This window comes from Saccoglossus kowalevskii, chromosome 8 (assembly GCF_978046115.1).
Source record: "Saccoglossus kowalevskii chromosome 8, keSacKowa6.1, whole genome shotgun sequence".
NCBI lineage: Eukaryota > Metazoa > Hemichordata > Enteropneusta > Harrimaniidae > Saccoglossus > Saccoglossus kowalevskii.
The window spans coordinates 13,137,572-13,159,375 of record NC_140648.1 but is presented as its reverse complement, the minus strand read 5'-3'; the positions used below and the strand labels follow the sequence as shown (position 1 = coordinate 13,159,375).

General features: G+C 32.9%; 1 protein-coding gene across 4 annotated transcripts in view; it reads left to right on the top strand.

Moving 5' to 3' along the window:
* LOC100370362 (delphilin-like) overlaps positions 1-21,045 on the top strand; it is a 34,358-nt gene extending 13,313 nt beyond the window's left edge. Inside the window, exons 6-25 of one of the 4 annotated variants that reach the window (XM_085502195.1) lie at positions 7,116-7,283; positions 7,846-8,018; positions 9,055-9,125; positions 9,402-9,553; positions 9,908-10,045; positions 10,423-10,491; positions 10,917-11,032; positions 11,285-11,326; positions 11,610-11,802; positions 13,168-13,619; positions 14,224-14,311; positions 14,436-14,504; positions 14,934-15,061; positions 15,222-15,293; positions 15,629-15,784; positions 16,380-16,466; positions 17,166-17,348; positions 17,656-17,736; positions 18,413-18,577; positions 19,354-21,045. In XM_085502195.1, the coding sequence (XP_085358321.1) occupies positions 7,116-7,283; positions 7,846-8,018; positions 9,055-9,125; positions 9,402-9,553; positions 9,908-10,045; positions 10,423-10,491; positions 10,917-11,032; positions 11,285-11,326; positions 11,610-11,802; positions 13,168-13,619; positions 14,224-14,311; positions 14,436-14,504; positions 14,934-15,061; positions 15,222-15,293; positions 15,629-15,784; positions 16,380-16,466; positions 17,166-17,348; positions 17,656-17,736; positions 18,413-18,577; positions 19,354-19,395 (2,645 nt within the window). In that variant the 3' untranslated portion in view covers positions 19,396-21,045. Of the gene's footprint in view, positions 1-7,115; positions 7,284-7,845; positions 8,019-9,054; positions 9,126-9,401; positions 9,554-9,907; positions 10,085-10,422; positions 10,492-10,916; positions 11,033-11,284; positions 11,327-11,609; positions 11,803-13,167; positions 13,620-14,223; positions 14,312-14,435; positions 14,505-14,933; positions 15,062-15,221; positions 15,294-15,628; positions 15,785-16,379; positions 16,467-17,165; positions 17,349-17,655; positions 17,737-18,412; positions 18,578-19,353 lie in introns of all 4 variants that reach the window. The other 3 variants (XM_006816937.3, XM_085502197.1, XM_085502196.1) reach the window with 3 other exon arrangements.
* The last annotated feature ends 759 nt before the right edge of the window (positions 21,046-21,804 follow it).

Sequence of the window (21,804 nt, the reverse complement as noted above, 5' to 3'; positions counted from 1 at the left end):
ATGCATGTATGTATGTATGTATGTATGTCACTTTTTTGTTCCACCGTTATCTCAAGAACCACTAATCAAATTTTGGTGAAACTTGGTACATAGATACTCTGGGATAATGCGCAGAGTTGATTAGGTTTTGGTAAAAATCTATGAATATTAATTACCTAATTTGCATGATAATTAGCTGATTTTTAGCTTTTCCAAGACTGTTCCACTGATATCTGAAGAACCACTCATTGGATGTTGATGAAACTTGGCACATGGATGCTCTGAACTACTGCGCAGATTTGATTAGTTTTGGGTAAAAATCTATGAATATTAATTATCTAATTTGAATGATAATTAACTGATTTCAAGCTGTTCCATGACTGTTCCACTGATATTTGAAGAACCACTCATTGGATTTCAATGAAACTTGGCACATGGATGCTCTGAACTAATGCGCAGATTTGATTAGTTTTGAGTAAAAATCTGTTAATATTATTAATTACCTAATTTACATAATGATTAATCAATTTTCGGCTTTTCCACTGATATCTCAAGTACTAATCAAAACATTTCAATAAAACTTGGTACATAGATGTCATATGACACTGCAAGACCTGGTAGTGTTTAGGGTAATATCAGTACATATTAATTACCTAATTTGCATAATTAATTAATTTTCAGCTTTTGATATTTCGAGTAGTAATGATCACATTTCAATAAAACTTGGTACATAGTTACTTGAGGACTGTGCAGAGACCTAATTAGTTTTTGGGTAAATATTTGTGCATATTAATCACCTTATTAGCATAATTAGTTAATTTTCAGCTTTTCACCTGATATCTCAAGTACTAATCATCACATTTCAATGAGACTTGCGACATTTTCTAGGACTATGCAGAGACCTGATTAATTTTGGGATAAATAATTGTGCCTATTAATTACCTAATTTGCATAATTAGTTAATTTTTTGCTGTTCTATGGCTGTTGCACTGATGTCTACAAACCACTCATTGGATTTCAATGAAACTTTTAAAGAGTACCCATCACATTTCAATGAACCTAGGACTATACACAATATTAGTTTTTGGTAAATATGTATGCTTCTTAATCACTTAATTAACATAATTAATTAATACTGATATCACAAGTATTGATCATCACATTTGAATAAAACTTGGTACATAAATGCTCTAGGACAATAGACAGCCTGATTAATTTTGGGTTAAAATCTGTTCATATTAACTCTCTAATTAGCATAATAATAATAATAATAATAATTCTAATCACATTTCAATGAAACTTGGTACATTGTGCAGACCTTATTAGTTTTACACTTAAATCTGTTCATATCAGTTACCTGATTTACATAATTAGTTTTCAGCTATTCCATCAATATCTCAAGTACAAGTAATTTTGAATTAATTTTTAATGTGTCTTCAATACTCTCAGCACACGGAAGTTCTTTCTAAGCTTTCTTTGATTGCATTTGGTGGCGCCCTTTCGGCGAGAGTCGGAAATCCGGAAACAGTCGACCGTTTCAGGATAGGTGGGCGTGGCTACAGCACGGGAAATATCTCAAATTTACTTGGATACGAGTAATCATTTTCAGCAAAGAAATCAATAAGTGCCCATTTCAGTGGGGCACAGATCTAAAATGGGAAGCGTGTGGGTGGGCATTGCACAGGCACTTTAATGGTAGTAGGTAGTCATAATCCTTGGTGATTATTGAATATAACCAGACGTTTGAGAGGAAGTATCATTTCTCAATGAATAGATATGATTATTATAATGTTTAATGTTTCATTATAATGTTAAATTCACACTTGTTTATCTTGTCTGGGAAATGGACAAGTTTTTTGTGATTTAAATGAACAGGAAATACAAAAAGGTTTTAACAGATCATTATGATTGTACTCATAAATTATAAAAATGATATTATTCATCTTAATAATAAAAATATATGTACTGTTTACTAATGGACTACTACGTAATGAACTAAGAATCTAGTGGTCTCATAAAATACAAATTTTGTTTTATTTTAAAAGTTAATTAATATGGCTTTACGCTAATTTAAGACGTAGTTAGTATGCAAATTTAACCATAGAATTTAATATTTCTTACATAAAACACTGAATATATCTTAGCAACGTAAAATCTATTAAATTTAAACCATAGTTGTCTTTCTACAGTACAGCAGACCTATTGATTACATATACTTAATTAATAAAATAGATTAATACACTTCTATTTTTTTAATCTGATTGGATGTCACATTCCCTTGTCCCTAGTAATCCCATCAGCAATAAATTAAAACCAATTTAATCTTGTAAGTATATGATGTTATATATCACCTTTAATCTCTTATTTCTACCAACGTCATATTGCCATGACAACCGATTATCTAATCGGATTTGTCTGATCATGACATAAACCACCTTCAAAAATCAGCTATCAGCTATCAACATGTACAGTAAAGTAAAATATAAAGTTAAATGTAAAGAAGGCTTAACAAAACAATTTCAGTCCAATATTGGTGTTAAACAGGGATGTAATCTTAGTCCAACTCTCTTCAATCTTTTTTAGCTCCGCTGTCGACTTTGTCGAGCGGAGCTTATCATATGAGTGATTGTCCGTCGTCGTCGTCGTCCGTCGTCGTCGTCCGTCGTCCGTGTCAATGTTTTACTTTTTCGACTTCTTCTTGAAAACTACAAGCCTGAATGCTTTGATACTTGGTGTATATGTACCTTGGGTAGACCTCTCTCAGATTTGTTCATTTCGTGATGATATCTTCAATTCTCTAATTTTGGTGAATATTTTTGTCATTTTTAGTAAAAAGTGATATTTTCGACTTCTTGTTGAAAACCGCAAGTGCAATTGCTTTGATATTACATATATAGGTACTACATGTGGACCTCTCTCAGATTTGTTCATTTTGTAATGATATCTTCAATTCTCTAATTTTGGTGAATATTTTTGTCATTTTTGGTAAAAACTGATATTTTCGACTTCTTGTTAAAAACCGCAAGTGCAATTGCTTTGATACTACATATATAGGTACTACATGTGGACCTCTCTCAGATTTGTTCATTTTGTAATGATATCTTTAATTCTCTAATTTTGGTGAATATTTTTGTCATTTTTGGTAAAAACTGATATTTTCGACTTCTTGTTAAAAACCGCAAGTGCAATTGCTTTGATATTACATATATAGGTACTACATGTGGACCTCTCTCAGATTTGTTTATTTCGTGATGATATCTTCAATTCTCTAATTTTGGTGAATATTTTTGTCATTTTTGGTAAAAAGTGATATTTTTGACTTCTTGTTAAAAACCGCTAGTCCGATTGCTTTGATATTACATATATAGGTACTACATGTGGACCTCTTTCAGATTTGTTCATTTTGTGATGATATCTTCAATTCTCTAATTTTGGTGAATATTTTTGTCATTTTTGGTAAAAAGTGATATTTTCGACTTCTTGTTGAAAACTGTATGTCCGATTGCTTTGATATTACATATATAGGTACTACATGTGGACCTCTCTCAGATTTGTTCGTTTTGTGATGATATCTTCAATTCTCTAATTAATTTATTTTGGTGAATATTTTTGTAATTTTTGGTAAAAAGTGATATTTTCGACTTCTTGTTAAAAACTGTAAGTCCGATTGCTTTGATACTATTCATATTGTTCATTTTCTAATGATGTCTTCAGTTCTTTAATTGAAATGTGCATTGCTAACAGCGGAGCTATCTCAGCCGATAGGCTGCTTGTTTAAATGACCTGCCCACTATTTTCAATCCTAATACCTGTGATCCTCCTTATTTAGAAAACTCGCATGTCAGCTGTCTACTCTATGCCGATGATATTGTGATACTTTCTAAAACTAAACAGGGATTACAGACATGTCTTGATAGTTTGGCATTGTATGCTAAAACGTGGAAGCTCTCTGTCAACACTGACAAAACCAAAATTTTAATTTTCAATAAATCAAACAGACGTTTGAATAATGATACATTTTTTCTTGGAGGTATCAAACTTGATACAGTTAAATCTTATTACTATCTGGGACTAGTCATTAGTGCCAATGGTAGGTTTAAGGATGGCCTAAAAAACCTTAAACGTAAGGCTCAAAAAGCTCTGTTTTCAATGAAAGCAAAGCTTGGCTCAATACAAAACATAAGTATAAAAGTTTCAATTTCCCTTTTTGACAAACTCATCAGACCTATCCTCATTTATGGTTGTGATGTTTGGGGTGATGAGTTCTCCACTAAATCACCTATTGAAGACGTTCAATTAAGTTATTGTCGGTATCTACTGGGGGTGTCACAACACACACCAATTATGGCCATGTATAGCGAGTTAGGCAGATACCCCCTAGACGTATTTATAAAAAAACAAATAATTAAATATTACAGTCGGGCCATGAATTCTAATAATGCGTTACTCAAGGAAGCTTTTGTGGTTAACCAAAACATTAAAAGTAAATGGTATCTAGAAGTGACATCATTATTAAACAATATCCAACAATATCATTCAGTTAACAACTGTGATAAATTAACCTCGGCACAAATGAAACAAATTGATTTGGGCATAAAGGATTTATTTGTAACAAGATGGAAAGGTGAGGTTCATAATGATAACCGCACCAAAGCAAATGAGAAAAACAAACTAAGAACATATCGGCTAATCAAATCAGATTTAAAACTTGAGCCATATTTAGTCAAGCTAAAAAACTTTGACCTGCGTAGTGTGCTTACCAAATTTCGTCTTAGTGACCATAGTCTCAAAATTGAAATGGGTCGTCATAAAAAAATCCCATTAAACAACAGGGTTTGTGACATGTGTAACAAAGGTCTAATTGAGGATGAAATGCATTTTCTGCTGGAATGCAACAAATATAATGAGTTGCGTGCCAAACTGTTCAATAAAGCTAAGGATATGATCCCAGCATTTGAAAATAAACCTGCAGAGAAAAAATTCATGGAATTGTTACAGAATGAAAACATTATTATACCAGTAGCACAGTTCATAAGTGAAAGCTTTGAAGTCAGGAAGCAGGGTCTTACTTGACATCTTAATGCCTGCTGTCAATTTTGTAATTTTATATTAGATTGTATTTTAGAGATTTTGTATTATATAGTAATTTAGTGATTGTATTTGTTATTTAGTATATTGTGTTTTTTTTTTTTTTTTTTTTATATATATATTTCTCCTTGTACTTTGTGACCATTTTCTTTCCCTCCGGGGATTGTGTAAGAGTCAATAAGTAAATAAATAAATATGCCCTAATACATCATCTGACTCTGGATATTAAACAACATTTTTTTCTCATTTTGAGCGTCACTAGTTAAAAATGTTATGACTGCGAACAGTATAACGTTATATTATAGTTTATTAAATTTGATTGATGACTATAATATTCAGATAGCAGTATACTGGTATTAAATTTTAAAATATACAGTCTGGAGATAATCAAGTCCGAGTCCCAAGCAACAGTTGTCCAGATATGTTCTTGTTTAGTACTTCCCTTTTTTACAAATCTAACAAATCAAGACACATAATGCTTTCTGAACTAAATGAGTTACGCAGTTGAAAATATTATTTTTTTAAAAACATTTCAATGTTTGAATTACCATGACAACAATGTATACCGGGTAATTGATGTATTCAGACCACATGGTGTGCAGTGACCTGTAGAGCCAATACATCAATGAGACATGTCTGTCTGCTATAATATCAGACCATCATTTCTTCCCTTCTTGCAGGATTAGGGGACGATGATCTAGAATTCATCATTTTTTATGTTTCATAGAGTTTTGGAGTGCTTACCTATTTAATTATTGTTGATTATTATCCTTACAATTTGATAAGCTTGTACGTAAAAAAATAAAATTCAATTTATTGTTGCAAAGTGCAATATTGTGTGAGTACACATACATGTAAGCACATAAATTTAAAAAATAATATTTTATATAAATTATTGAATTCTAAATGGCTCTTGTTTACCCCTCTATGGTTATGTACATTACATTGCCACTCGGAATCGTAACAGGTGGTGCCATGATGCAATTAATATTAATACATGTGAATTTCTATTGTCTATGTTATTAGAGTATCATAACCCCAGTATCTTGTGTCTCTTTATACTAGCATTCAATTGTGTCTAGTCACAATCTAGTTACCCTGGTAATATAGAATTAATCTTACAGTAAACATTGTTTTCACACAATATAGTATAGGTTTATTTTTAACTATATATTGACACTATTACCTCAGTTTTGTTTTTGGGAGTGTTCAAAAAATGAAAATCTTCATTACTCTAAAGTATAAATAAAATTCATGACTGTTTTGGGATATCAATCCGAAATAATGCAATATACCAATTCAAATCATTTGTCTATAACACCGTCCCTCAACACCGTTGTTGAGGGACGGTGTCTATAACCACTATAAAATAGTCACTCAGTTGAGCTCTCATTGGGTCTCTCTCTCTCTCTGTGCAAGTGGTGGTTCCAAGTATGGTTCCTGTCTTAATGTATGTTGAAAAACTCATCACCTAGTGTAGTTTATTTTAAGAGCATGATTGGATTCTTTCTTTTATGTTGGTCTGTGTATCAAGATTGAATGAATGAATAAATAAATAGTCTTGAAATGTTGTGAATATTAAAGTTAATATGAAACCACAGTCTATAGAGGGACTGTGATGAAACTATCAGAACCCTTTAAAACTGTTCACATGACATTTTTTTGCGATATCTGCTCATCGACGGCATGTTGAATCTTTGTTCATTTTTAAGATGTCATATTAATTTCAAAAAATTCAGGACTTTCCCCAAAACAAAATTGATTGATAAGTGGCTAAACAAAAATAAATTTGGTGAAATGCTTTACTGTATTACTGTACTCATACATGGTAAGCTTGAATTTCGTGAAAAAAACAATGACTTGATGACAAGTTTAGCTAAAAGTGTTTTCAACCTAGAGTGGGCCTGAAATTGTTAGTTAAAACTAGGCTTGCATATAGTAGTAAGTATAAGTGTAGATATACAAAGTGACATTGAACTTCCAGGCAAACTTTCTAAGTAAGACCCATTCCGGAAAAATAAAAGTTTTATAATATTTTGTTTACCTAGGTGGAGCCGCCATGAAGGCTGGATTGCATCCTGGTGATAGAATACTAGAGTTGAACGGTATTGACGTAAAGGAAAAAACTCACCATCAGCTGATTGACCTGTTGAAAGGTAGCGGCAATATGCCCGCATTAATGGTGGAAACATTAGTCAGAAGAAAACCCAAAGCAGGTATTAATGCATGCTTTAATGCATGCTCAAAGATTTTTTTTTTACAAGTGGTAATAAAATATTTCTGTCATACAAAGCTCATTTCCCAGGGTTTTCCCATCGTTCAAATTGCCATTTGAATCTGTTTCATGGTTGTAACAAATTTTATCTCTTCTGGCGAGAGAGCATGGTCACAACTTAAAAATAAATATGACCAAGACAACATATTTTATTTGACTATTCTCAAAGGGTATCTTTTTTTGATCATTTCTAGCTTCAAGGAGGTCGTAAACCAGTCTTTTATGATCTCTTGTGTGCATTGGCAGATTTCCAAAATGTGTTTCAGTTGATATTTGTATACCCCGGTAATTGAGTCTCTGGGCAGTAATTTTTTACACACAAAAAATTACACTATTAGGCCTTGCTTTTTAAAAATGGCTGGAGAGTGATAAATAGCTCTCCTAAAATCACTGAGTTATGGGAGTTGCTACATTATTTTGCTACACAGTCTGCATGTGTAAAATAAAAAAAAAAGGGACTTAAGTATAGTGATAATAAAATTATATTTCGCTTTTATTTTCAGCTAATCCTCCTCTGATGTCTTCAGAAATCATGAGTATTACGTCAACCGACTCAATGAATGAAATGTATCATGCAAGTCGCATCTTGTTGAATAATGATGAGTATGTGCAGCTGAACATTAAAGGTATATCAAGACAGGAACTTGTCAACGAGGGAAGATCACTCAAGGAAATGGTAAGTACACGAACGACATCTGTGCTGCATGACCTAAGATGACTTTCTGTAATAACCAATTTTTATCACAGCAAGTTCTAGCATCTGTACCTGTTCTTGTAACACTATATTACTTATTTTTAAAAACCCATACACCTATTCTTAGAAAAAAACTGCTTGCATATACCTTTATTTTTAGACCACTTTTCCCGGAGGTAGCAAGATGGGGGAGCAAAAATACTTCTGCTTGGTCATAGCAGAACTTACAAACATGTCAGATTGCTGATAGTCGATAGAAGGGAATTTTATTTTTGTGACGTTGATTGTTACACCCGGAAGCACAATATCACGTGTACAAATTTACGTTATACTCCAAAACAGTATGCGCAAGCATGTGAAATGCTGTATCTTCAACTTCCGGGGAAAGTGGTCTATACATGCATGTGTGAACCCATCACTAGAGGGCGCTATATATGTATGGCCATGATCATGATCTATAGTGTATGATAGTCATATTTCTTGCATTACGAAGCCAACTTTCAGTCAGTCAGTCATAAAAATAATGATTTACTTGTTGGCAAACATGGGTTACATGGTGTTTTGCAAGCAATATGTTTCGCAAACAAAGTGTGCCACATGTCAATCTGAAATATTGAGAACATAGAACAGTGGTATGTCAGGCTTTTTTTAATTGGTTGATCATCAAAACTTACCCTGTGTCAATCACATAATTCATTCAAATCAAAACCTTACAAAATGAGATCTATTGATGGAATTACACCTATATTGCCAATATTTGTTACTGGAGGTATTTGAAAATTAGAATGCATTTCCTAGTTCTGACCTGAACCTGTAAGCAATGTAATAGTAACTGAATTCCTAGCTGGTTTGATAAAATGCTGTGAATCAATTTAAAACAGTGCTATAGTTGTCATGTTGTTTTGCATCAAGTTCAGTATTGGTTTCATGCAAAATACTCAACAAGGTAAATCTATTGATTGTGTATACAAATAAGTTTTGACTGCAGTGGTTCAATGTGGACACTTGTTTCTTTCAGTTACAACACCACTTGACAGCGAATGAGAGAATGATCATTAAAAAAGCATTACAGATATACTGTGATACAAGGTAAGCTTTCCACAGCAACCAACTAACTATACATTGTGAAAATTCATGTAAAAATTCACTTTGTTTGGTCTATATATTAAAATTGAAGTTATTAAATTAAAAATCGCAATCAATAGTCCTGGAGATTATTACAATGTTGCAAGAGAAACAACATTCATTTTCATTGCTTAGTATTTTGAGTCATAAAAATGTACAAAAATATTTATCAGTGAGAAAGCGCACAAATTGTTGTTTTTGTATTTTAAATGATATTATATTTGTTTTTTTCACTATCAGGAATCTCGATGCCTTGATAATTGACATATTTCCGATATTAGACACCCCGGCCAAGAAAGGAATATGGCATTATATAATACAGCTATTACCAAAAGAACAGCAAGTACACTGCTGGAGAAAACTAATGTTTTTAATGGACAGGCAAGCTGCAGGTATGTGGGTTTGTATTTTATTTTCTCCACTCATTTCTCCGGCCGATGGAAACACATTGTACTACTGATTCATCGACTTCATCTACTATGACTTCAACTGTACGTAACATTCTGAATGTTCAAGAGTAAGCAGAAAATTAAATCTAAATTTTTATACTTTAATACAGCACTATAGTAATAAAAGGTAAATTGTTATTACCTTGACATTGGTTGACATTTAAGTTAACCTTTGACCCAGTATATCCTTAGCCAATCAGGAAGACTGTGACTAATGATACACCAATTTTCAAAATTATTTTCACACAATTATAGAAAATGAAGCTGAATTCTAAATTGTATTCTTCATCTCTTCAGAGATGGTATTTGGTGGCACACGAAGGCGAGATTTAGGAGGCAGGTACGCTAGTTTAGGACACCCAGAAGACGGCATGCACTATGACAAGTCGCTGTTTTCCAACCGAGCAGGACGATATGACGTGACAGCATCTAGAGGTGATATTATATTCAAAGATGATAGAGATTTTGTTCCAGGTATTTTACATATGACCTCATAATATTGTTTTTTAGCTCAACATCACCTGACGTTCTGTGATTATACACTGGGGATTGAGAGACAAACTCTGGCAGTGAGTAATTGCAAATATCTGATGATGTCAAACTATGAGACGATATTGTCTGATTATATCCTTTAGTAAGAATACACGATAAGAAAATACAATAGATATACTTTTGGTGACTGACCGTGACTATGGTTGCTCTGAGAATGAAATTAAAACATGTTTTAAATGAGACCTCCTTTGATATTAAGTTTCAATGTATACAACCAAAATCTGAAATTACTAATAACAATATATTTTCTGTTTACGTAGTGGCAATAGCAGCTGCGTTATTGGATTTAGAGAATCGAGAACAAGTATATTCACGGAGGTCACTAAATTGTGAGTAGAATACAATATATTGTGTATATTAATCATCATAAGTTTTAGGGAGTTTATGTCGAAACCGAGTACATTAATTAAAGTACTGTTTTCATCTATCAATAATCAATAATTTTTTTTCCTTTTCTACACTGATGTATTTTTTAGTCCCTTTTACATGCTTCCGAATTGCCTGAACTTATTTGAGATGGTTAATTGTCATCAGTAAAGTTTGGATTCAGAATGGCTGCTTGTTTTAGTTTTGTTTTGTTTGCTTGATTCATATTACTGTGTCATGCCAGTGACCTGTTTGGATATATGTCTTAATTGAATTGAAATGAGTTTGATTAACATGTGTATTTTTTCTAAAATCATAAAATCATTTTTAACTAAACTCGACTCATCTTTAAATAAAAATTACTACATTTCCTGTGTTTCTATTTCAGACTATGAGCCACCGATGTTGATAAGTAACAAAAGATTTGATACTGTGAGCGATGGACGTTTTGATACCATAACTCCCAGTCGGCCAATCCCATACGAGTATGACACCAGTAGAAAGGTAAAAATGGCTGTTGCTTGGAGTGTAAATAAATTACAGATTTAACAACATTGAGTAATTTTACATTGCTCAATTTTTGCGAGGTCAAAAATGACAGAAACTCTGGTGAAATGACCCTTCATAAAAATTACGTCCAGTTCTCCAAATCAACTCAAATCTGCTTATTGCAAGGAGTCCTATTTGTGGATAATGTCAACATAGTATTTTCTGTACCCCATGTTGACTCGCATCTACCATTCTGTTTGTTTGCAGGAAGTTGCTACATTTACTGGTGATGAAATGATGTTTCCACAGGTAACTTCATAGGTCCTAGAGAAAATAACACCCAATCAAAATCAACTCACTAGCATTATAAAGATTAAACATTTTATGCTTATAAGTGGAATCTATCTTCACATATTCAGTTTGTTGTAATCAACATGTAACGCTGTAAAGTTTAAACTGACTAATGTTCATTCAGTTGTCCACATATATCATTATCATGTTGTCATAGCTTTAACAATTACCGCCCTCTATGGTTAACTAGCGCCCTCTATGTTGCTTTCTTGTAATGGTCATGCTCATATTTTCATTGCAGCAAGAACACTCAACTTTAAATAGCAACCACAGAGGGGAGAGCAACTCTGTGGTCCCCCCTGAACCCCAGCTACAAGGCACGGGTCCCAGAGTCACTGCCGTGGTACGTGCGCAACAGCACGCCATGGAACAGTCTAACTCACTCCATACTAACACTAATGTTAACAACACCGCTGCCGCCACCACCACTGCAGGTAATCTCTTTAAACTGCATGCTAATTATAAGTAATGGGATTCTCATGGTTTACTGATACTTATTTATAACTGTCAAATTACTGTAAAACCATTTATTTTCACTGGTTTTTAATTTCTTTATTTTGAACTTTTGAGTATTGTGAAAATTTCTTGAACAGGAAAAACAATGGACAATACCTTTATTCTACGGTACATGCTCATATGGATTTAGTTTAGCAAATTTTTTTTTTTCAGTGAAAATAGCTTAAAAACCAGTGAATAATTAATATGTTTACAGTATGTGATATGTAATAATAAACAATCACTACTTGCAATAACACTAACATCTCTTTGTGTGTAATCATTATGAATTTTGCTTCACAATTAAAAGTAATTGCTATAATCCATAATAGTGAATTCATATCACTCAGAAATGTTTCTCATGTTGAAGTTGTCAATAAATGTTGCGTCGTCGCAGGAAGTGCAGTCGCAGCACAGACCTGACGTGTCATATGACACCTTACTAGCCGATTTTGGCTAAAATAACGCTCTGTCGCTTCTTTACACTAGTGTTTATATAGTGATATTTTTTTTACAATTTATATTTTAGTGAAATATTGTTTAGTGAGTGAAATACTAATCTTGTACATAATTCAATCTTTTGAACAGCACATAATAAGGATAATCAAATTTGTGTCTGAAATTCCCCACGCAATTTCAAATTTCAACTAGCTTAAAATAGAACGTCCTTGAGTGTGATGAATTCACGCATAGAACGCCATCTGAATCAAGAACTAGCAGCGTAAACTGAATGCAAATTTACACAATATTTCAAAGTTTCGTTTATCATTATTCAGTAAAGAAATCACTGAATTGATTTATTATATCTGTGTAAAATACATCAGATCAGTGTAGAGAGGACGCCAACCTACAGCGTCAATGGTCAATAGATGCAAACACTTGACTTCTCACAGCCAATCTTTGAAATGTTCACACAACCAATCAGACAACATGTTAAAAATGTAAATATTGGTCACATGGTTTCTAACAACCAATTGGAAAACATGATACAAATGCACATATTGTTTATATGATTTCTCACAGCCAACCAGAAAATAGGTTTCAAATGCAGATATTGGTCACATGATTCCTCACAGCTAATCAGAAATTAAAGCATGTAGAAACAATTGACAATTAATAATGAGTATGATAAGCTTTGAGAGTAACAACAAAACTATGAAAATTTTTTCCAAGAGTTTCACTTTGAAAACTTCAATATGGCAACTGATATTCCAACTGCAGCTGTACAACCCTACATTTGGCAGATTCCAAAGTAATATGCTTGGTATGATAGGTATAAAATGATGTGCATTATTTCCACGTAGATGATGTGTCAGATGGAATCCAAGTTGTCCATACAACAAACACTCATAAAGATGACTTCCTTGTCAAGTTGCCTGTGGAGCCGGCAAGTAGTGACAACACAACAACAACCACGGGTGATGACAGCTGCAGTAGCGATACCTCATCCGAAAACGATTTTGAAGCTGTGTTTACTGTTAACGAACCCATTTCCAATGTTGATGATAGACTTGACAATTTACTGAGACCATCAAGTTCACGAATGGTTGAACTACACACTAACAGTATCTCAGAGGCTGGCAATGACTCGGAGTGTAGTAATAGTAATAATAACGTTTCTGTCATGAATGTGCCGGTACCGCCTCCCGTCCCATCAATGCCGCTACATATGGGACAGACGAATGACGTTAATATGCAGGTAAAAAGAATCAATTGGGAGAAACTTCCGGATACGCAGAACACAATATGGGGCCAGGTGAGTTTTGTTTTTTTTAAATATTCGTGAATTGTAATTTTTACCCTACATGTAGTTGAGCTAGTAGTTGATCATCTTATGATAATGGATTATCATTTGCATATTGATCGTGTAATTAATATAAAGGCAGTTTGAGTAAAATTCAAATTTTGCACTACTGAGCATGCCACTGCAAATAAACACAGTGCATTATGGGAAATGAGCTCCTCGTTGTACATCATGGAAAACAATTATAACTCGATAAATAGATGTCAATTTTTTGAAATGTTTTCACAGTATTACAATTTATGTTAATAATAACCTATGACTTTTTCCTCCCATGTCCACTAGAAAAATTTTGAGATATGATGAAATAATTTCTACATAGAAACCAGTGTGAAAATGTTCTTAGGAATGTTACAGTGTTAGGATAGGAATAACAGTTTTCCTAATCAGTTTATTTCAACACCGACTTTTAAGCACAGTTATTTCAGTCACTGAACTATTGTTACGCAAATCAGCCACCGTATTTGAGTGTTTGGTATAACATTAGAGATTTTATGACTGGAAGGTTGGGTGAAAATATTCCATATTTAGTGATGTTTGGGTAATTTCCTTTTCCCAGATATACACAGATGAAGAAGAAGATTACAATGAAGTGGTTCGTGAGTTGAGTTTAGAACAACAGTTTAGTACCAAGGCAAAGAAAACAGGTTTGTACAGAAAAGTTCATTATTCATGTGGACATTATCGTCCGGTTCCTGAGATAATTATTTTGATTGTCCAATTCTGTAAACTGTTACATTTTAGAAATTTGTATCGTATATTGTATTTTAGGTGCTGATCGGAAAGACATAAAGAAAGGTCAGTTATCGATATTAGACTCAAAGAAGACTTATAATATATGTAAGTGCATATTGTATTGTAATTTTCAAGTGTACTGTGCCAATGGATTGTAAAACAAATGAAAAACCTTGTCTTGTGCTGTCATTCATTGTTTTTTGAGCACTGTGCTCTTCTGAAACTCTGTTCATTCATATTCCAGGATTTTGAATTCTGTCACGCTTTTCATTACTTGTCATGTACGGTATCGACTAAATTTGTACAGTTTAGTCCATATCATTGTGTTTTTTTTATCTAGTTCTATTTCAAGAATTGGTGCTGATTATCTTTCACAGTTAATTGTTAACTGCTTCTTTATGATATGCATATACTATATTGAGGATATTGAAATATGCAAATAGCCTCATTAGCTATGCAAACATAGCAAGTGCAATGATATGTATGTTTCTATATCTGGCATATATATTTGATTCCAATCACTTTATATTACAGCAATTTTACTAGCTCATATGCGGATGTCTTTTGACGAGATAAAACATGCGTTGTTGTCCATGGAAACCAGTAAACTGTCTGCTGCCCATTTTCAACAGATTATTCAGTTCTCACCATCAGAAACCGAGGTTAGTCATTGTGTGTTATTGTTAGTGAATAATTACCAAAGATTTCTTACATTGATATGACTCAGTAAAAGATATGTTTTCATTACACTTTTTATGCAAATTTGATACTTTGTTTAGAATAGCGTTTAGTAATTTAAATGTAATGTATTTCTATATTTAGGTGAATAAACTACAAGCTGTATCAAAAGCAGATCGTCAGTATTTGAGCAAAGCTGACATGTTTGCATTGGAGGTAAGTAGTATTTCATATGCACATTTTTGTACATCATTTTTTGTGCAACATATATTGTACAACATTTTTTGTGCAACATATTTTGTGCAACATTTCTTGTGCAACATTTTTGTGCAACATATTTTGTGCAACATTTTGTTAGAAGCCTCTCTGCACAATTAGTGTGTGGTGTAATGGTTAAATGTTGACCAAGGCTCATGGACATGCCTGGTTTGATTCCCACAGTTACCTGGCATTCAGTAGTAAAAAAAAGTACTTTCTACTCACACAACCTCAGCCTTGTTCAGAAAACAGGTGTTATGTATAGATTATGTATGTTGTGTTTATTATCACAGCTTTCTACAGTGCCTTTATTTCGAGTACGTCTTCAAGCTCTTCTATTTAAAGACAATTTCTCTGAGAAATCCACCGAGACATTGAGTTGTCTGGAGTGTCTGTCCAGGGCTTCAAAAGAACTGAGAACAAGTCGTAAACTGGCCAAGATACTGGAGGTATGCTATCCTATGAAATGTAAAAAACCTACCTAATCAAATCACCACTTGTAAATCGTGTAACAAATAAAGTTTGCAAATGACATACACACTATATGTGGTCCCATATATGGATAAACCTTATGGCATATAGCCATTAAGTAATGTCAGGTGTTCTGCTCCACATGTGTCGCCTATTAGTATATGAATTTAAGTTCTAGTTAGGATAATAGTTATAATATTGGTATGATAATAATTTTAATATGATTATTGTATGATATCAATGAATTGCAAAATATTGTGATATGTGTTGAAGAACTCATGCATCTTGCAATTTGATCACAAAATTGCATTTCAAACATACCTATCTCGTAATATTAAATCACAAATGAATGATTTTGTGAAGGAACTGGTTAGTGTTCGTCTGGCTTATTTATGAAGCATATATTCTGTGCATTTTGCATTTGTTGAAAACTTTGATCATCTCAATCCAACATATTCAGATGTCCACAACATTCTGTGGAAGTTATGAGTTCTTATCACCGTACATGGATATCAAAGTTGCAAGCCCTTATCTTATACACCCTTGATGTTTCTTCATGTTTGTGTTTATTAGTTGGTTTTAGCGATGGGTAATTACATGAATAAAGGTAACAGAAGAGTCGGCAATGCTACTGGATTTAAAATATCATTCCTGATGCAGGTAAGACCGCCATTCTTCTCCAGACTTGGTTAATGAATTGTGCATTTCAGCTACATAAAATCTCTAAACCAAACTGAAAACAATTATTCAAATTACAGATGTATTCTGTTTAGAGAGATCATTTATTTAACCTTGTCTACCATTAGTTTTCAGTTTTGCCTGTTGATAAATAACATTTGTGAATTTATTGTGGACTTTATTAACATACTGTAGTGATTTCATGCTCAACTGTGTTTACTGTGCTATTTAGGGTCTATGCTCATATCAAACATTTTAAGTATACCTTCTGAACAAAATAAGTATCTAAATCTAGTTAGTCCCTTGTACTTTTACATTGACTTGACCACATAAGGGTTAAAAAGATCCTCAAAGTGATATAACATTACATTGAGCTATTTAAGTTTTTAACTGCATACCTCAATGCTGCCAGGTCAAATCTTTCTTTTATAATAGGGAATATTTGAAAATCATCATCATAAGTAACTATTCAAAATAGCTCAGTCTTAGCTGCTTTTATCTATTTACAAAATTTTGGTTGTTATTAGAGCTGAAAAGGACTCTCAATTGGATATGTCAAAGACATTCAGGGGATGTAGATATCAACTGGAATAGCCCATTGTGGAATAACTATGATATCCACAACTTTATTACTGTTATAGCTATCATTTGTGTGTTGACTATTTTACACTTATTTGACAGTTGGATACGACAAAGACAACAGATAACAAGTCAACGTTCTTGCACGTACTGGCCAAGGCAGTGAGTGACAAGGTACCGGCCGTATTGTCGTTTGGTGAAGAGATCCCCAATGTAGGATTGGCTGCTAAGATATCAGATACAGTGTTGATGAATGATATCAAGGAACTCACTTCAACATTAGAGGTATTACCTTAGAGCTTAAAGCTCTATATTATTTAGACCCGCATGTACGGTAGTTGCAGTGTGGGTCTACTCTGTTTTTTGCATTCAACTATTGAATATATGAACGTATTTCAGACATGATGGGAAGTTTCTCATTTAAATTGCAAATTCTGACCCAGCCTGCCATTATATTGGGTACGGTTTTTTCAATTTGTTTGAATATATTATTAGAATATTCACAGAATTTAACCATCGCGTTGTTTAGTTACAATGATTGCAGGAGTGCACGCTGACCAAACTCACACATATATTTGTTGTCTATTCATAGGATATTAGCAACACTGTCAAGTTGTCACGAGACGAGAAAGTTGGCACATCAACAGAAGATAAATTCTACGAAGTGATGGATGTATCCTTTACTGTAATGTCTGTAGATTGTATATGGCAGACAGCGCCATCTAGTGGCAGACATAGGATTGGTGATCACTACTTTCCTATATACGGTAATAAGCATTTGAGCTAATACCCTCAGATGTTTGCAGATTAGCTTCTAGTGGGGATTGCATAGTTTCTTCTATGACATGAATCTGTTCATTCCAGAATCTGTTGTAACACTAAATAATTAACTCTTCCACTCAAAGTCAACTCGGTTTTCACTCTGGATTATTCAAATTCTATCTTGTTCTCCTTATGTCATTGTTTATAAACGATAATCTCTTTATTGTTTTTTAGACCATGCAAGACATTAGTTGCCCACAGCACTGATGTTGTGCCTTCAATAAAATTCAATAAAATAAATTGTTATTAAGCACAGTATAGAATCATTAAATAGACCCCAAACCCATAAATATTTGAGCCACCATTACGTGCTGAAAATATTTCATTATGCTCAACGATAAGAAGCAGCAATATTTTTTGATTATTCATGCCCGAATGATGATGTATTTAAACTCAAATCATCACCAAACTTATTCTGGAAAACAATTTTGATAAATGAACATCTCCCTTCATCATAATCACTTACACAAATGCTGGCAAATACAGTCACATGCATTGGTTGATTTCTTAACGTCTAAATACCACAGCAACTAATTGACGACTCTACACAGACGTTGGATGAAATCAATCATAAGAAAACCAGTGGAATGGAAGAATACATCAAAACTTTGGAATTCTTTGGTGAAAGTACTGAGACAACATCTTCAGACAACTTCTTCAAAATATTTTCTGACTTTGTAACCAAATTTGAGGTATGTCTACTAGTATTAATTTTATTTTTACACGATTGAAATCTTTTCAGCACCAAATTTGTATTGAGACTTTGAGTTTTTTTTTTTAATGATTTTAGGACATTTGTAGGAACATTTTGCAAAACAGATGATTTCTCTTAAAACCGCAATAGCTGTGAATTTTTTTGTTTAAATATAACTACATAATGATGCCCAAATATCATCAAAATATTATTTTGAACACAAGTGACCCTAATGTCATGTGAAGTGAGATCAGTAGTCAGCATTTTGGTAAAACAATTATGCCAAAGAATCAAATTGGAACCAAAGAAATTAAATAACACAAAAAATCTTCAGTGAGAGGCTTAGCCCCTCAAGATGGTGATGTCTTTGACATTTTAAGGGCCCGGAAGTTGTCATCTTGTCCTGTGATCTCAGAGGTTCGCTTGACAAGACTGGATTACAATAGATGACACCTCTGGCGCCCCAGACACAACCCCTCTGCCATTTTTTCCCACCTGCAAGTGATTTAATGTACAAAGTAAGTATATAGTGTTATATAGCAGTATATATGCTTTCAGTGTCCATCGATGGCCATTCTAAATTGGTACTTATGACACAGGAAATGATTTATTATAAATAAAAATGGAAAAAAGGATAGATACTTTACAGCCATTGTCACTTTAAGCAGCCAAATTCTCACTGCTACAATATTATGTACCGGTAATCATGAATATTTGTCATTTGTTTGAAAATTCACAATTTTTTCATTTCTCTTGTCTTCATTTCTTTTGCAGCGAGCACATCATGATAACGTGGGACGTAACCATGACAAATAGAATGTGAAGACAACCTTGTATCGTATAATTCCTGGTGTTACTGGTGTTCTCTCCGTCCATTCCTGTACTATGCGTCATTTGGTGTAGCGTTCTAAAACTTGGAACCAAGACTCCATGTATCGCTGCGAGCAGGTTTCACTGCAAGTCTTTTTGTTTTAATCTGTTAAATCTGTTTTTTCCAGTTTTCTGATGTTATTTATCTCCAAAAAAATAATTGTATTTTGAATCGTGAATGACAATGATGTGTAAATATTCATTTAAATTTTAGTTTGAAATTCTTACATTTAGCTCACGGATTTGTAACTTCATAATTTAAGCTGACAACAAAAATTGATGACAAATATTGTGTTTATTAGACATTTTCTTAAAATAGAGAGAGGTCTTTGTTTTAATCTGTTAAATCTGTTTTCCAGTTTTTCTGATGTTATTTATCTCCAAAAAAATAATTGTATTTTGAATCGTGAATGACAATGATGTGTAAATATTCATTTAAATTTTAGTTTGAAATTCTTACATTTAGCTCACGGATTTGTAACTTCATAATTTAAGCTGACAACAAAAATTGATGACAAATATTGTGTTTATTAGACATTTTCTTAAAATAGAGAGATCATTATTTAACCAGAAGTAATTATATATAAATTTTTCATATCAGCATTGAACAAGTGCCTTATTTTATCAACTGCTTAAAAAAGCAATAGCACCCCCTCACTGGTGGGTTTTAAAAATTCCATCCTATGAAAATACTCTGACTATAAATTTTACTGTAATTTTTTATTTCTATTTTTTGCTTCATGGTTTTCATGGTTTTGAAGTAATAATACTATGGTCTCTAAATGTAAATATGTAGTCTTGATATTTTTATACTGTCTGAATTGGGAATTTTGTACAAATAATATTGTAAATTACCAAAGATCATATCACCTTTGTTAATAAGATATTTATTGGTGTGATACTTTTTTTTTTGTCATTTTCACAACATGCCTCATATTATTGGTAAACATCCATCGCTTAGTTGCCAATCATAACCTTTGAGCACCAAAGCTGTCTTATGCCACCATTTGTAAAATCAACCTGCATCATTTTTTCAAAAAAATCAATGGGATGTCTGTTTAGTTCAAAAGTAACAAAGGAAAAACAAAAAAATTACGGAAAATTAAATTTGTCAGATATTAGAAATTTGGCGCTCAAGGGTTGAATAACATCTTAATAATTATAACTCTCATTCATTTTCCCACCATTGCAAATTAATATCAACTTCCTTTAACCTAAAATTTCCTATATGCAGTATCAAATTCATAATATTTCATCCCAAGTTTTCAAAGATACAGAAAATGGTGAAAGATGGTCAGTTTTAGTTTGCTGTACATTGGGGGGGGGGCACTCTCACCCTAAGGACCAAAATAAGGTTTTTGTAGCAGCAACAAAAATTCACTGAGTAGATTTGTAAATGAAACAAGTTATGGTTAAAAGGTTGTCGTGCTGCGTTGTATTCAATATGGGTACCATAGCGACATATACATGTAACATACAATTGTTTTACGCTCACTACATGACAACCTCTACCCTTTAACTTTCCATATGGTATACACTGGCATTTAATTTATTGAATTTTAGTGATCAGTGAAAATAAACGACTATAAAAGTTTAGTGTCGATTTGCTCTTTGACTGAATGACCTGTTAACGAAAGCTAGCATGAATAGTTGGTTGTGCGTCAGATGTAGATACCTTTTATTCCCTGTCCCAATTACAAATGTCTACGATGAGAATGTATTTATGGGTCACAACTGTAAGCTATTAAAATAGTCTAGTCAGTCCACTTTGTCATATCAAAGTGTTATGTCATTTATGATTAAACTGTTTTTATGTTTGTGAGGTTGTTAAAATGGCTGCTGTTCGATGATTATGACTACCTTATTAAAAATTCACTATGTGTACATGAAACAACTTGTTTGAAATCTAGTTTGAATAGATGGAAAATATGCATTTAATCACCAGTTATGTCTTCTAAAGTTAGCTGTTGTTCAAGACCAATTTCTTTTAAATATCTGCTGTCCATATTAGTGTTTGATAGTTGACATCATAGCGTGACAATTTTAATGGATTGGTCTAATTAACAAGATATATGGTTTAAATTATAATTGCGGTCAATAATGCGTGAATCCTTACTGGAATTTATGCAGATGTCTAAATTCAGGGGTTGCAGCCTGTTATTGTCTCATTGCCAACACAACATAAAATAATTTAAGGAGTTTTACTTGAAATGTAACATAAAAATAGCTGTAGACACTGCATCATCTGATGTTATTCGATTTAAAACAGTGAATTTTGTTATGAGTTTGATAATGTATGAGGAATAAAATGGGTATTGTCAGGCGAGACTATTCATGCAATAAAAATTTGTTCAA